The following is a 16,628-nucleotide window of genomic DNA, read 5'->3' as shown; positions in this document are numbered from 1 at the left end:
ATAATGAGTGTGTAGGTGTTCGTGCACGCTATGTTCAGAGCAGATGATACAGAAAAACTAGTGAAGAGTCACTGCTTTAGAAGAGCCCTATCTTGGGTTTTTTTACATTTTCTTACACTTATAGTATATGTTATTTTAGACTTTGAAGTTTATTCAGAAAGCATGGTTTTAAACAGGTTCTTTATTAATTTGTTTTTATTATTATTCAAACGTGAAAATCTTAACTTCTGATAAGGTTTTTGGGATTAGGCATACTAGATATGGTAGAAATCCCCTTTTAAAACATAATCTGAAAACCAATATTAAAGAGGACTTTTAGTTAATTGTAGCTGCCCCTCAGTGGGTAGGAGAATGGTGGTTTTGTTGTAATAGAAGCTAGAGACAAAACCAAATCAGAATTGAAAGATGTTAGTGTCAGGAGGGATGCTTTTGGATGAAAGTAAAACCTTATTTTTACATTTACTTTTTCTCAATCACTCTAAAACAAGATCAATCAGTGAAAAATAAGCAAAAGAGTATTTTGACTTACAAAATAATAAGTTTTATTGTTTTATAAGCAATAAGTAACAGTGTAGCATTTCCCATATATAACGGGTTTTCTTGTTAATATGATGCCTTACAGGTGAAATCAGTAGTGAACTCTAAAAAATGGGAGGTAAATTTTTCATTCAATAGTAGTGGTGGTTAGCTGGTAGAGTACGGTGCTGACATATGTAGCTTGCTCATATGTGTTACTCAGATTTATGGTATACAAGAGTGGCAATGTATGTGCATGTCTGAGAGAATTACATAGTTTAGTAAAAGCAAACATTTTCCTAAGGCAAAAGTTTAAAAACTAGCCTTACTGGAACTTCTTAGTGCAGTTCCCTGTTTTAAATGCCTACGCTTCCTTAATGAGTTTTTACCAATAGTGTAGACCGACAAGAAAAATTTCACTTTAGCACTTTGTGTTTCTTAAAGTGATGTCTGCTCTTGTTGATTTGACAACATGGTGCAGATCAGCAAGGATTCTAATTCCTTACAGAAATCTTCCCTGGGGTTTTAACCTTCAAAAGGAGTAGTAATATATGTTATTTTAGACTTTGACGTCTAAAAGGTACATTCTCTATTAATTTCTATAAAGCGAACGTGGGAACTTAATGTTTTTTTGACGCTTGCCTATCTGAAAACATCTTTACTCTGTCTTCCCAATGTATTTGCCTGGGGTATAGAATTCTAGGTTTTATTCATAATTTCCTCAATTTTGAAGAGATTGTTCCAGTATTAATAACAAAGCCATTCTGGTGATGGTTTTTGTTTTGTTTCTTCTTCTGCAAGCTTTTGGGATTTTCTCTTTATTCCCAGTCTTGTGAAATTTCAGTGATGTGCCTTCATTCAGGTGCTTTCATCGTTTGTTCTGCTTACTTGCTGGGCTTTTTCCCTTAGTTTTGGAAATGTATTTTTAATGTTCTTTGATTTTGCTCCCCTTTCTTCTTTGTTCTCACTTTCTAGAACTCATTCAAATGTTAAACTTCACATCTTAAAGCTCCATTTTGGTCTCAGAACTTTTAAAAATAGTGTCCTGTTCTTTTATGTTTTATGTAAGACCTTCTATTTCTTCACGGAGAATACTTGCCTCTTCATACCTTTTCTCTGTTTTTCTTTCAGATTCCTTTGTGTGTGTGTGTGTGTTTGTCACTTATCTCTGTTTTAGTTGTCTGAAGTGTTGTGGTCCTTGCCTATCTGCTTGTATTTTAGAGTAATGCTCTGTGGAGCTGTCATCTCCTGTCGAGGATGCAAGCTTGGCTGCTGGCATCTCAGGAGCCACAAGTTGAGAACTTTGTGGACTCTTGTGTAGACTTCACTTCACTCTTGTGCTCAGTGGTATTTTAAACCTGTTTTTCTGTTTTCAGCACATTCTGTTTACTCTGTTTCAGTGATACCTGCGGTCACCAACCCAGACCCTTTCTGTAGTTGTTTGGTTTGAGGCTATTTGTTTCTAGACCCCCTTCACTGTTGGTAGAATTTTTGACATTTTTGATGTACAAGTCAGCTGGACATACTTTCTAGATTGAAAATGTTGTCTCTCCCATGCTTTCAGTTTTTACAGGTTAATAACCTCCTACCCTTTGCTTCTCTTAGTCTTTGTTATTTCATAGGGGCTCCAGGGAGAAGCAGGAGTATGTGATCTGCCATGTGTAACTGGAGGTCCCCTTTGAATGTTTAAGCAGTGACATTTTCATCAACTTCAAAGATTATTAAATATCAGGTAGCAGATGTGTATTTAGGAAGAGCAAATCATAGCAGAGAAATTTTCTTTTCCATATAGTATGGTAGGCCATAAACAGGGAGATCAGTTGGTTTAGTGTCCTGTTGTCCTTTAGGCTTTTTATTTTGTTCTGTGTCCATCTTGTTAGGAAAGCTTGTTTTAATTTTTTCTCTTTTCTTATTTTAGTATAAAGAGTTAGTAACTGGTTTTAAGGTATTGCATGGAGAGCAGTTGTCCCTGGCTCAATATCAGAGTGAGTCAAAAGTGATGCAACCTGCAGCCCATTCTTTTCAGTACTTTATTGGTGCAGTTGCTAATTTTGATCTATAATTTCCTTTTATTGCAGAGTCCTCCTCCGAATTTGGTATCAAGGTGATTCTACATAATAAATAAATTGGGTAGCTCTTTCTCTTCCTATTCTCTAAAAGTTTGTGTAAGATAGGTGTTACCTGGGGAGCTGTCTTTCAGGAGTAGGAGGAAAACTTTGGATTGTATTTTCCTTTTCAAAACATTCCATAGATTAAAGGTTTATCCAGGTTTTCTATCTCTTCCTGAGTCTGCAAGGATAATGTGTTTCAAAAGTTACTCTCAATTTTATAACATAATGAATTCTGTTGAGACTTTAAAACTATTATATTTGTGCTTATGCATTCCTTTATATTTTAAATATTATTTTTGCCTTTACTCTTTTTTCTTTGTATTTATTTATTTATTTATTTGAGACAGAGTCTCACTGTGTTAGCCTCAGTAGAGTGCCATGTCCTCACAGCTCACAGTAACCTCAATCTCTTGGACTTAAGTGAGACTTTTGCCTCAGCCTCCCAGGTAGCTGGGCCTGCAAGCACCTGCCATAGTGCTTGGCTATTTTTGTTGTTGTTGTTGTCGTCATTGTTGTTTAGCAGGCCTGGGTCGGGTTCGAACCCACCAGCCCCAGTACATGTGGCTGGAGCCTTAACCACTGGGCTACAGGAGCTGAGCCTCTTTGTTTTTATTTTTATTAATAAAAGCGTCTTGCTAGAGGTCTTTTGTTAACCCTTACAAAGAAAAGGCTTTTGGTTTTTGTGTTCTGCTGTTGTTTTTCTATGTCATTCTGTTTCCATTGGTATCTTATTTTTCTTGAGCTTCTAGTTTTTCCTCCTAACTCTGTGAGCTGACATCATCTCATTTGATTGGTTTCTGTTTTTCATGATTGATAATACCTGTACTTAAGTCTGTACAACCCCAAGCATCATTTTAGCTGCATTCCATAGTTATGGAACTTACTTTTAGATATGTTTTTTTTTTTTTTTTTTGCAGTTTTTGGCCGGGGCTGGGTTTAAACCTGCCACCCCCAGCATATGGGGCTGGTGCCCTACTCCCTGAGCCACAGGTGCCACCCAACTTTTAGATAGTTTTCAGTTTATAAGTACAAACTCTAAACTTTGGGATTTGTTTATAAATTTTTTACTTTGTGCTACTTTTTCCAGTTTTCAGGTTTTAAGTCTTTCAGTCAGTACCTTTCTATTCTTCATCAGTTGCTACTCTTTTGCCACATTTGCCAATATACCTCTCCCACCTTTGACCCTCCCCTTTCTTTCTCTGGCTTTGTCTTTTTGCTGAGTCATCTTAAAGTTACAAACATCATCACAATACTTTACTTATAAATATGCTAAGACATCTTTCTACACAAACCATATAGTACATGTAAGGAATTTAACATTTATGCAATAATGCCATCTAATATAGAGTTGATAGTCAAGAATGTCCAGAAAGGCTCTGTGCCTGTAGCTCAAGCAGCTAAAGCGCCAGCCACATACACCAGAGCTGGCAGGTTCAAATCCAGCCTGGGCTTGCCAAACAACAGTGACAACTACAACCAAAAAATAGTCGGGCGTTGTGGCAGGTGTCTATAGTCCCAGCTACTTGGGAGGCTGAGGCAGGAGAATCGCTTAACCCCAGGAGTTGGAGGTTGCTCTGAGCTGTGATGCCACTGCACTTTACCAGGGCAATAGCTTGAGGTTCTGTCTCAAAAAAAATAAAGTCCAAAGAACATGATCTGTAGATACAATGTTGATTGCTTGGAGTTTGTCAGTGGTTGCTTTTTAACTTTAGTATATGATTCTCTTTTATACCAAACTTCTTAATTTAGTTCAGATTGTCTATATCTGACTAATTTTTTTCTTTATATTTCACTTTGTAGTGGAGGTACTGGTTTGGTTATTTTCTCCTTGAAGTCAGCAGTTATGCTTTATATATGCCAAAGCTATAACAGATTCATGGTGATACATACAAGACAAAACTTCAAAACAAATGAATAGGTAAAATCATTTGTTTTACCTAAGAGTTGAAATGAATGGTGATAGAAACTCCCAAACTCAAAAATGTCTCAATGAAAGTTTAGGTACCCTTTTGAGTACCCCAAAAAAGTTTCTGTTAAGGCATGCTTCTCAATCTCCTATGCCTTTGGAAGAGTGTAAATATAATGGATGTACATTTTAAGTAAAATATATCATTTAGATATTTTATTTTTATTGATTTATTTTGAGACAGAGTCTCACTCTGTCACCTTGTGTAGAGTGCCATGGTGTCATAGCTTACAGCAACCTCAAACTCCAGGGTTGGAGCAATCTTTTTGCCTCAGCCTCCAGAGTGGCTGAGACTATAGTCACTGCCAGAAAACCCAGGTAGTTTTTTTCTATTTTTAGTAGAGACGAGATCTCAGTCTTGCTCAGGCTGGTTTTGAACTCCTGAGCTCAAGCAATCCATCCGCTGTGGCCTCCCAGAGTGCTAGGATTACAGGCCTGAGCCATCACACACAGCCTTATTTGGGCATTTTAAAGTTTGATAAGATACTCCAAATGGGTTCCATCCTAAGAAAGTGATGGAATCACATTGATATTTAGAGAATTTCTAATCACTTACAATAGAGGTAGGCTTTGACTTAGCTGATACTGAGGCCTTGTTAAATCTGTTAGAGCCTGAGTTTACAAACTAAATACAGTTTCCTTAGTTGAAAATACTGATGTACTGTCATTAATAAGTCATTGATAATTATTTTGTCATTTCCTTTAAAAAAAATAGAACTTTAAGACAATGAGTGACATTTTCAGGTGATTTGTATTAACTTTGATTTGTTTTATCAACGATTTTTTCAGTTTCCTTAAATTTCCAAAAATGTTGATTTTAGTTTTTGTCTGGATCTTTGGGATAAATAACAGCGCCTCAACTATTGACTACTTCATTAAACACCTCTTTCGTCTTTACTTTATATCCCACTCTGCTCAGCTTTTCTTCTCTGTACATGGGGACCACTGGGATTTATGGACATAGACTGCGCTGCATATATCAGGGAACATGTGAGCTGTGTGTATAGTCTAAAAGTTGGCTGTGTCAGTGATTTCCACATCTGGTGGATGACCAGAACTACCTGGGAAAAGTATAAAGTATGGAATCAGCTTGAGTGACAGCAGCTAGGGGTGGGGCCTTGGAATCAGTGGCTCATTACGATGCAGCTGAACTGCACCTGGAGTTTGTGCGGCTCTGTCTGTGCCTTGAGGAGGAGCAAGGCCCACCTGTGGTTGGTTCCATCCTGCTACCTTGGTTGTGACCAAGGAGAACCTAAATCTGATTAAATTGCAGTTTCTGCCATTGTCATCCTGGAACTTTTGGAGGTTCATTTAAAAGTCCAGAAAATTTTTACCTTGAGTCTTTTAGAGTAGTCCTGTAGTAAAGCAGATTTCTAGGGAGAGGACAGTGTGTTTGAGACTTCGGAACCAGACCAGGATTGGTGAATAGTTTCGTCCTCACTGCCTTTGTAACTTGGGAAGCATAGGCTTGTTATTAACAAGTCACTTTATGAAAGTGCGAGCAAAGCTGACCTCCTGCCAGTATTTTACAGTGGATTATTTAATAATGTTCTGCATATATCTGGCTAAAAAGAATGGAGGGAAAGTGTGGTTCTTGTGAAGCCTCCCTTTCTAATTTGTCATGGACTATTAGTACTTTTGTGTTTCTTAGAAGACAGTTTCTGGGCAGCGCCTGTGGTTCAGTGAGTAGGGCACCAGGCCTACCAACGGTGGAGGGTTCGAACCCAGCCCCGGTCAAACTGCAACCAAAAAAAGCCAGGCATTGTGGCAGGTGCCTGTGGTCCAAGCTACTCAAGAGGCTGAGGCAAGAGAATCACCTAAGCCCAAGAGCTCAAGGTTGCTGTGAACTGCAAGGACAACAAAATGAGATTCTGTCTCTAAAAAAAAAAACAAAAACCATTTCTGTTTCGTTCCATTGACTGGTAAACATTGTAAAAACCAGGGGTACAGGCCAGAACCATCACACATGGTGTAACATACATAGTATATAGGCTCGGCTCCCATAGCTCAGTAGTTATGGCACTGGCCACATACACCCAGGTAGGCGAGTTCCAACCTGGCCCAGGCCTGCTAAACAACCATGACAACTTCAAAAAAAAGATAGCTGGGCATTGTGGTGTGTTCCTGTGGTCCCTGCTACTTAGGAGGCTAAAGCCAGAGAATCGCTTAAGCCCAAGAGTTAGAGGTTGCTGTGAGCTGTGATGGCACAGAACTCTACCAAGGGCAACACAGGGAGACTCTGTTTCCAAAAGAAAAAAAATGTAGTATAAAGAGTATGTGATGTTCTGCAATATGAGGACTTAGAATGTGGTTGGAGAACCAGAATGTGGAAAAAATGGATGCAATACCAAGTTCAGGAGACCCTTAGCATGCTGGGGTGGGAGGGGGAAGAAGTCAGATATCTTGAATCACCAAATTTGGTGATTGCCACTGGCCATGGTTCCACTTCTCCTCATGATAGGTGTATTCCACAACATGCAGAGAATGTTGGCATGGGACTCTCGGGGTGTGGGCAAAGCATCCAGCTGAGTGAGGAATTGCCTGGAGAATTTGAGATCACTGCCAGTACCTAAGTGAGGAATGTTACTCTGGGGGTGCTGCTGCTTTCTGGTGTTCTGTGAACAGTTGGAGAGTAAATGGCATGGAGTTCAGAGAAGGGAGAGAGCGTTGCCAGCTCTGTAAAAAATGGATGGGATAGGCTTGGGTTTACGGAGGCAGGGGGCACTGGAAGGGAGAATGGAGGCAGCAAACCCAGGTTTCTTTGGTCAGAGCAGGGAACTCCAGGGGACTGCAGTGGAGAACAGAGCTATAAGAGTTGGAGGGTCCAGACTGTGGACCCTGGAGAGTCCTCATCTTTAGACCCAGTTGGTTAAGTGTTACAGTTTTAATTTGTCTCCTCCTACCCAGGGCTCCTGAGACATGAATATGAATGGCAGACTGTTATTCAGGACTTTGTAATATATTAGGCTTAAACACAAGAGTATAACTTGGTATTGCTTAAAATAGCTGGAAATACTATATTGGCAGACCAAGGATATTGAGTGGTATGTATACCACATGGTAGGAGCGGAAAGCCTTGCACAGATAAATGACCTAACAAAATAGTCCATATTGGTTTTCTGGAAATAAAATGTTCCAAACCTCTGAAGGATAGAAAATTTGACCTTTTTTCTTTCATGTGCTATTTATTAACTTGAGGTTCAATTTAGCACAGTCCCTGTGAGTGATCTCCTTAACTTGCGGGGGAGGAGCTGCTTTGACATCCAAGAGATGGTATCTTAAGCCTCTCTGTGCATTTAGGCTGGCCATGTGCAGCTGAGCACTGGCTAAGAAGCTTTCCTTGAAGTGAGTGCAGGGGGCGGGGGAGAACAAAACTTGGGTGTCTGATTGTTCTATAGCTGAAGTTCTCCTGAGCAGAAGTGGTATATGTGTTGTTCTGCCTAAATTTGGGTCAATCGAAGCCAGAGCCAGCTGCCAGTCCTGGAGCAGCTTGAGGACACCACCAGCACGCTGGCCTGCACAGCTTCATTCCTGCCGCACGCTGAGCCCACAGTTGTCTGAGGTGTATGAAATCAGATATTCTTACTAAGCTGGGGGGGAGAATTATTCTTACCTAAAAGAGGAAACTTGAGAAAGGTGTAAACTCCTGATGTTCTAAGGAAATGCTAAATTTGACTCTTTGGCAAATTCGATGTTTTTCTTAAATTATTTGAACAGATAATATAATTTACACAGATCAAAAGTACAAAATGGTATACAGTGAAGTCTCCTTTTTTCATTTCTTCTTTATCATCTTCACAGATGTAAGAAATATGGATACGTAGTTTTATTTCCTCCTTTACACAGACACATTGTATATATTGCCTGTGCTCCCTGAAGAGATTCCCTACCTCGCTTAAGTTTTTCTTCCCATAAAGAAGCAACAGAAGTTCCACAAAAGCATGTTGGTTAGTTCTATAGAAAGTCCTACTTGAACTGATGAGGAAAGGGATTTACCTGGAGTTGACTGAATCTCGAAGATAATAGAGTTTCCACAAGGGTTTATGATGCTATTAATAAACCTGTGGCATAAATGTTACTCTTATTCTCTTACGTTGAAGGTTTTTTTAAAAACTCCCAATGAGTGACTGTTGGGATTATCAATGATGAAAATTTTAATTTGTGTGTCTATTTGGCCTGTGATCATTTTTGCTACCTTTTTTTCTTTTTAACACCTCATTCTGCCACTCCTTTTTTCTTGCCCCTAAGACGTAAATTGTTGCCTATGAAATATTTGTTTTTTCCCAGCCTAGAAATAGTTTTGAGGAAACAGAAGGTTGAGACTTTTGGAAAGCTCTTCCCATCTCCAGATGCTTTAGGACATCATTTTTCTCGTATTTATTCATGAGCAGCCTATCTTGTCACTATTTTACCACATCAGCTGATTTTTCTTCTTAGATCTGCTGTCCCCTCAAAACTCACTTCTTCAAAGTATACTCTGGTGCAGCCGTGGGCTTAGTTTGCTGATGAGCAGTAAGAATGTAAAGACAGTTGGACAACTTAGACTTTATAATAAAGTAATTGTGGGTATTTAAATCATGGGGTATTAATTGGCCTGAATACTTTTTTCCCTTGGAAATCCTTTTTTTAAAAGGTTGAAATATTGTACCCTCATCTTTAGTCTTTGTCCCTATTTGCTCCAGATTAAGTGGTAAAAAGTCTTGGGATTCCTTAGTAACTTAAGCACCAAATAGTGACCTATACTTGAGATGACAAGATGCAGTAAGACTAAATTAACCTTCTGTTTCCTAAAATCTGTTTCAGCAACTCTACCAGATCTTGACAGACTTTGATATCCGGTTTTATATGTATGAACTACTTAAAGTAAGTAAATTCATAAACCATGGATTTTTTTTCAAGCTTATTCATGAAATGTGACATTTTTGAGAAAACATAGAGAAATTCAAGCAGAATATGTCTTGGTACCAAGAGAATTTAGTGAGGTTTTCAAACTTACATTGAGGGCTCCATTGTGGAGCCTTCACACAGGAACTTTCCAGTGGGACTGAGAAAGATGACCGGGTTAGGAGTACCAGACATTGTACCAAAGATTAGAACAAACCTCCCAGGGTTCTGCTTGGTCCTTGGATTTTCTCTTCGTTGCTTAACTAATATTATGAATATAACAGATCACCCCAAACTTAATGACTTTTAAGAAATGGCTTATTGTTTCTCAAACTTCTATGGGTTAGTTGGGTGATTCCTTAGGTCTGGGTCAATTGGCAGGGGCAAGATGGTCCAGGATAGCCTCATTCACATATCTGGGATGGCTGAGCTTTCATCCTCCAGGAAGTCATCCAGGCTGCTACCAGTGCTGATCTCAAGAGTTCCTAGCAGCAAGAGAAAGGCAACCCTCGGTGTGGAGGCCCTTTCAACCCTGTGCTTTTGTCATGTTCACTGATAGATTTTTATGGTCATAGATCACAAAGAACCCAATGAAAGCTATGAACTCTTCCCAGAATTGCATGTATAAATACTAGGTTGGACAACTTAAGTTGGCAAACTCATCGTAGAAAAAGTGCTACATACCTCATTGCTGAATATCACTATGGTCACCTTTGAACTGCTCCCCTTGGCCATCTCATGACCATAGTGAGATGGTATGTAGCACTTTTTTTTAGGACAAGTTCACAAACTTAATTGTCCAACCTTGTATACAGTATTACATAAAGTTTTAGGAGAGTTGTGGATTTCCACTTAAGAAATTCTGGAATAAGGAAAGATGACTAAGGTATTGGCATTATTGAAGAAAATTGCCAAAATGGAGTATTGAAGGGATTGTGAACAGTTGCTTGAACTAAATACCCAGGTGAATCACAACTGGACTTTAGGGAATGGGAATTTGAAGAAATTGCTCTGTGAAGCGATGAGTGTGTTTTCTTATTAGCACTTGTCAGTAGAGTGTTCCAAGATGATTGGAACACTCAATTGGATTGGATTCAAGAGTTCACTCTTACTGGTAGGTCCAGTGAATCTTTTTGTTGTCAAGTTCGGAAAGATGAAGGAAGCAGAGCTTGATTTATCCCTCCTTTGTCCACATCGTCTCCAGACTAGAACTGAAGCCTTAGTGTGGAGATTTATAGTGCTGTGGGCCTGTGCGCTCTCAGGCCAGTTTCTGTTCTGGAGGTGCTTCCCAAAGAAGCCTACACACTCCCCCGTGAGAGTTATAGTCCAGATCTCACTATTGGTTGTTTTTAAAAAAGGTAGTATTGAGGGGGTTTTGCTTATAGCTAACACCAAAGGTGAAGATTTATAACCTAGTACATTTGCCTTTGGCTCAAGTGAAGACATCCCAGTAATGCAGGTCTTCCCAGAATGGGCATGCAGCTGTCACTCAATGTCTCGTGTCTTTTCTGCTTTGTGAAAGTAGCAGCTAGACAGTAAGGGCATCTCCCTCCTGCTAGTGAGGCATAGAATCCCAGATGAAACTTGAAAAATGTTTTTCATGTTTATCAGTTAGAAACTATACCAGATTTTAAGACCAAAATGATTCCTCAAGGAGTTTTAAAGCATGTCAGTAACTCCACAGGAAGTCTGACTAGGGAACTGGCCAAAGAATTAATTACTTTACTGTGTTTGTTCAGCCTTTGCTTTTGTCAGGTATTTTTCACATGCCAGGTAGTGTGGTCCTAAGTAGCTTAATCCTTTGAGCAAAGACTAGGCAAAATGGTAGACTTGACAGTGGTAAATTTTCTCTTCGAAAAGAAAAACAGGAGTGGGGAAGAGAAGGAAATCTTTAACTACATTGAAACTAAGGGCGAGGGCTCAAGTGTGATTGCTCACTGCTTTGCTGTGGCACTAGGACGCGCTCTTGATGCAGATTCGAGAGATCTACCCTCGTGTCTGCAGATTTCATAAAGCACTGCCACTATGGCACTTTGGAAGATTGCACAACTATTGTAAAACAAAGAAAAAATAAATTAATTAAAGCAGACTGCGAGTGAGAGAGTTTTTTCATATGTAAAACCTTCTTCTGGATCTGCATAGGAGCTACATCTCCAGTACAGTTTGTAGTTGCTGCCCATAAGTAGCTATTTGAATTAAGTTTGAACTTAAAATTTTAGTTCCTTAGTCACACCACATTTCAGGTGCTCAATGGCCTCATGTCTCTAGTGGTTATCATTTTGTACAGTGCAGATATGGAATATTTCCATTGTTGCAGAAAGTTCTGTAGAATAGGGCTGGTAGAGAATATTATGAACATCCCACAGGTCTCTCATGTGTCCTCCTGTGACGATTCTAAAAATCGCCATAGTTTAATATTGCGTGTTTTTCATCCTCAAATAAAAAGAATTGTGTATAATATCTGGGAAAGCAGAATTTGATATATAGACTAGGGGAGCTTATTCCTGGAATGCTGATCCCAGAGACCATTCTTCAGCTTGTGTATTCCTTCAGCATAAAGAAGCCTAGTACGGTTAGTTCATTGTTTTTCAGCCAGGTGAAGCTTGGTCCTAGGGGACATTCGGCAAAGTCTTGAACCATTTTTGACTGTTAAAACTGGAAGCTTCTGATAGGTAGAAGCCAGGGATTCTGCAAAACATCCTCTTTTGCACAAGATAGCTTCCCACAGCAAAGAATTATCTGGCCCCAGCTGTCAACAGTACCAATGGGGTTGTGAAAGTCCTGATCTGGTCCCATAGAAAACTCCACCAAGAGCACTCAGTGCCATGCGTATAGTGGGCGCCATATGATTATGGGGCACTGTTACTATTTGAGTATATCATTGACCTTGTGTAGACTTCAACTGCCTTTTAAAACAAACCAAAGGTCCTGACTCTGAGATTTATGAACATAGTTACTGTGTTGGAAAGGGGAGATTTAGGAGCAAATTTTTATCTTTAAATAACAACAAAAAAGCAGCAGCAGCTTAAACCAAATAAATGAAAGATTCGAATCATATTTCTCCAAAGAAGATACAAAAGCCAGTAAGCTCCTGAAGAGATGTTCTACTTCATCACTCATTATGGAAATACGAATCAAAGCTACAGTGAGACACCACTTCACACCCACTGGCAAAGTCTTAATCAAAAAGATGAATAATGACAAGTATTGTTGAGAATGTAGAGAAACTGAAACCCTTGTGTTGCTGGTGGAAATAGAAAATGGTATAGCCACTTTGGAAAACAAGCAGTTTCTTTAAAAGTTAAACATAAACTTACCCTACAGCTAAACACTTCTAACTCTGTGAATCTACCCAAGAGAAATGAAAACATGTCCCCCAAACAACCAGCATATGAATGATCATGGCAACATTATTCATGATAACCAATGTGGAAGCAACCCAAAGGCCCATCAGCTAGTACATTCTTTTTTTTTTTTTGAAACAGAGCCTCAAGCTATCCCCCCTGGGTAGAGTGCAGGGCATCACAGCTCACAGCAACCTCCAACTCCTGGGCTCAAGCGAGTCTCCTGCCTCAGCCTCCCAAGTAGCTGGGACTATAGGCGCCCGCCACAACGCCTGGCCATTTTTTGGTTGCAGCCATCATTGTTGTTTGGCGGGCCTGGGCTGGGGATTTGAACCCGCCACCTTAGGTGTATGTGGCTGGCGCCTTAGCCGCTTGAGCCACAGGCGCCGAGCCAGTTAGTACATTCTTACAGTGCAGTATTACTTATCAAGAAAAAAGCAACTTTGGATGAATTTCAAAAACATTAATTGTACTGACTGAAAAAAGGTAGAGTACTAATACATGTGTGATTTCATTTTCTGAATGTCCAGAGAAGTCGAAGCTGTAGCAACAAATAGTAGATTGGTGGCTGGGGCCAGGCCAGGGAAGAGATTGGGAGTAGTAAGGAGTGGGGATTGACTTCATACAAGCTCAGGGGATATTTGGGGGGTGATGGGAAACTTACCAAACTGGATTCTGGTGATGGTGTACACTCTCTAAATTTACCTAAAACCATTAATTTATGTACTTAAAAATCCTATTTACATACCAGTGATCTTACAGGAAGCAGTTTTCTCCCAGAATAATAATATAATTCTTAGAGGCCAGTTGGTTCAGGGATTGTATTGAAGGAATATACTGATGCTTTTTAATCTAGAAAACCCACATGGGGTACCATGTAAAAGACAAGCCATGTTAAAAGATATATTTTCATGTCATCCTTATCCACATGGATTCTGGCATGTCCTTTGAACTACTCTAGTGAGGTTCCCAAATCTGATTTATCCTTCCCCCTTTCAAAGAAACCTACCTGTTGATGTTCCTCCCGTAGCCCCCTTTCTGCCAGCTGCAGTGTGCACAGAGAATAAGGGTGCCTTCTGAAGCGTGTTTTTTTTCTTTCTTTACAGGCAGTAAGTTGCCCCTTGGGAGACTGTATTCCAAGTGTCACAAATAATAAGAATATGCTTGCATTGGGGGGTGGTAGAGGGTTTGCTTACTTTTCTCTGTGCTTTCTACCTACTAGGCTCTGGATTACTGCCACAGCAAGGGAATCATGCACAGGGATGTGAAACCTCACAATGTCATGATAGATCACCAACAGAAAAAGGTACCAGTACAGCTAGGCAGCGACAAGCCTCGTTAGAAGGCTCAGAGCAGACCAGAAAGCTGTCCAGTCAGTCCCAAGATGGTTTCTGTAGACACATGCTGGGGTTTTTTGGTGACTTTGGTTACAGTGATTCCTCCAGTCTCCAGTGTCAGTTTCTACTTTGCATGGCATAGTACACAGATGACACTAACTGTAGTCATTTGTTTTATTTTGGTCATAGTTTTCTGGAGGGACTCAGAAAGAAACTACATCTGGTGGTTTCTACTTCATTCTTAATGACCTGCAGACCAATCTGCCAGGCTTTCAAAGTACACTTGGGTCTCTCCTATTTTTGATACCCAGCTCTGGTTGTTGGTGATTAAATGAATCAACTAGTAGTAGATTAATGGAAAGGTAGAGCAGTGCCTCAGTCCTGGATTGGGGCATGTGCCCCCAACCCTTTCACTTACGTCTGGAGCTTAAAAGAAAGCTGTGAATGGTGGGGAATGCATTACCTGCATAAGTCATGGAGGCAGAAAAAAAGACTGAGCTCTGTTTATCTGGAGAGTGATGAACCAGGATGGTTTAAATTAAAAAAAAAAAAAAAAGTACTCCAAGTACTCTGCTCTAGAAATGACCTCTTAGGCATTGCTGAAAGTGTCATTTTTGTTTAACCAGTGCACCTGCTTGCACTTTTTGTTTGTAACTTTAATGTGATGTGGCCTTGTTCTATCTAGAAACACCCTTTTCACAGGTTTTATTTCTGTCCTGTTTGTAGCTACGACTGATAGATTGGGGTCTGGCAGAGTTCTATCATCCTGCTCAGGAGTACAATGTTCGTGTAGCCTCCAGGTACTTCAAGGGACCAGAGCTCCTTGTGGACTATCAGGTACACTTGTTAGCAAAGCTGCTCAGGGTTCTGTGTATACTTACTTAGGGCTTTTTCTGGTTTTTATTTAGTCAGTTTGAATACATTTAAAATCCAGCCATTTATTATACCTCAAAAGGCTAATTTTAGTTTTTTCTCAGCTACTTTTCATGGAAGGAAGGGAGCTTTATTTCTAAAATAAATGCAAAGATCAAATAGATAGAAATTAAGATTGGATAAATGGGTTTCTAACACTCTGGGCTCACCGGTTGTCCTTATTTCCTCAGATGTATGATTATAGCTTGGACATGTGGAGTTTGGGCTGTATGTTAGCAAGTATGATCTTTCGAAAGGAACCCTTCTTCCATGGACAGGACAACTATGACCAGGTGAGCAAACACCATCTGATTCTTATTTGGGGGTGAGTGTCAAAAAATTAGCATCCTTAGGTGGAATATTGTCCTTGAGCCACTAAATATCACTCAGTGTCTGCATATTAGCTTTCTTCAAGATAGAGAATTTCACAGAATTTTGTGTGCACTTTAGCAGGTCCTTGAGATACAGAGCCAGATAATGACTGGCTATGGCGAATGTCCAAAGTGAAATCTGTGGAGAAGTAGGTGCACCCCCTAGTCATTAGATTATGATGTCCCTATATTAATCAACTTTTAGAAGATTATTGTCACAAGTTGTCTTGACATTTTAAAGGCAATTTGGAAATTTGCATTCATGTGAATTTCATGTCCTTGGGTCTGTTTGCCTGCCCTAGGCTCAGATTTGTATGTGTGGTCCTTGGAGATTTAGTGGTGTGGAAATCGGATTCCATGGTGCATCATCCTGACAGGCTCACAGTGAGTTCTGTGCTCAGTGATTGGGTCAGTTTGTTTTGTGTTTCAGCTTGTTCGCATTGCCAAGGTTCTGGGTACAGATGAGCTGTATGGGTATCTGAAGAAATATCACATAGACCTAGATCCACACTTCAATGACATCCTGGGACAGTAAGTAAAAGAGAGAAAGGGGCCTTAACCTAATTCCGAAGAGGAGAGGTTAGCCAAAATCATTTTCTTTCCCCCTTTTAATCATTTCAAAATTGAAATACCCTTCTTTTCCCCCATGCTTATTTTGAGATATTTGAACATGATTTACATGTGTCTTCTTAACTTCTTACTACTACAAGCCTGTTTACCAATAGAAAATAGAAAACAAAATCATAATGTTGCAGAGAAAAGCTTTCCAGTACAGCATATGCTTAATTTTAACAATAAATCTTGGGAGGTGTAATTCATAAATGTTATGCTGTCAGTTTCCAATAAGTATTTTATGGAATCTCTGTGTTCCTGAGGCTAGTCCTCTAAATACATCTTCTCACCAGTCGAAATTACTCTGTCACCTCCATGCATCACCCAGAGTTGCCTAAAAGACTGGGATGTAAAAAATAATCTAAGAAAAGTTCCACAAATTCTAAATCAGTTGTACAAGTTTCAACTAATTCTGTGTATCTGGTCACAGAGCACTGCTTTGTTTCAGGATGCTGTGCTATAACTATGGAGGGTTAAGAATGAAAAAATAGTTCAGCACCTGTGGCTCAAGTGGCTAAGGCGCCAGCCACATACACCTAGGGTGGCAGGTTCGAATCCAGCCCAGGCCCGCCAAA

The 16,628-nt window shown here is 39.8% G+C and overlaps 1 protein-coding gene across 2 annotated transcripts in view; it reads left to right on the top strand.

Moving 5' to 3' along the window:
* Positions 1 to 16,628, top strand: part of CSNK2A2 (casein kinase 2 alpha 2) — a 41,293-nt gene that overhangs the window by 15,627 nt on the left and 9,038 nt on the right. For both annotated transcript variants that reach the window (XM_003792587.3, XM_023514770.1), the window contains 5 exons: positions 9,397 to 9,456; positions 14,044 to 14,127; positions 14,885 to 14,995; positions 15,262 to 15,363; positions 15,872 to 15,972. In XM_003792587.3, coding sequence (XP_003792635.1) covers positions 9,397 to 9,456; positions 14,044 to 14,127; positions 14,885 to 14,995; positions 15,262 to 15,363; positions 15,872 to 15,972 — 458 coding nt within the window. The remainder of the gene's footprint in view (positions 1 to 9,396; positions 9,457 to 14,043; positions 14,128 to 14,884; positions 14,996 to 15,261; positions 15,364 to 15,871; positions 15,973 to 16,628) is intronic.

This window comes from Otolemur garnettii, unplaced genomic scaffold (assembly GCF_000181295.1).
Source record: "Otolemur garnettii isolate 467f Iridium unplaced genomic scaffold, OtoGar3 scaffold00058, whole genome shotgun sequence".
Classification (NCBI taxonomy): Eukaryota; Metazoa; Chordata; class Mammalia; order Primates; family Galagidae; genus Otolemur; species Otolemur garnettii.
This window is presented reverse-complemented; position numbering and strand designations above follow the sequence as displayed.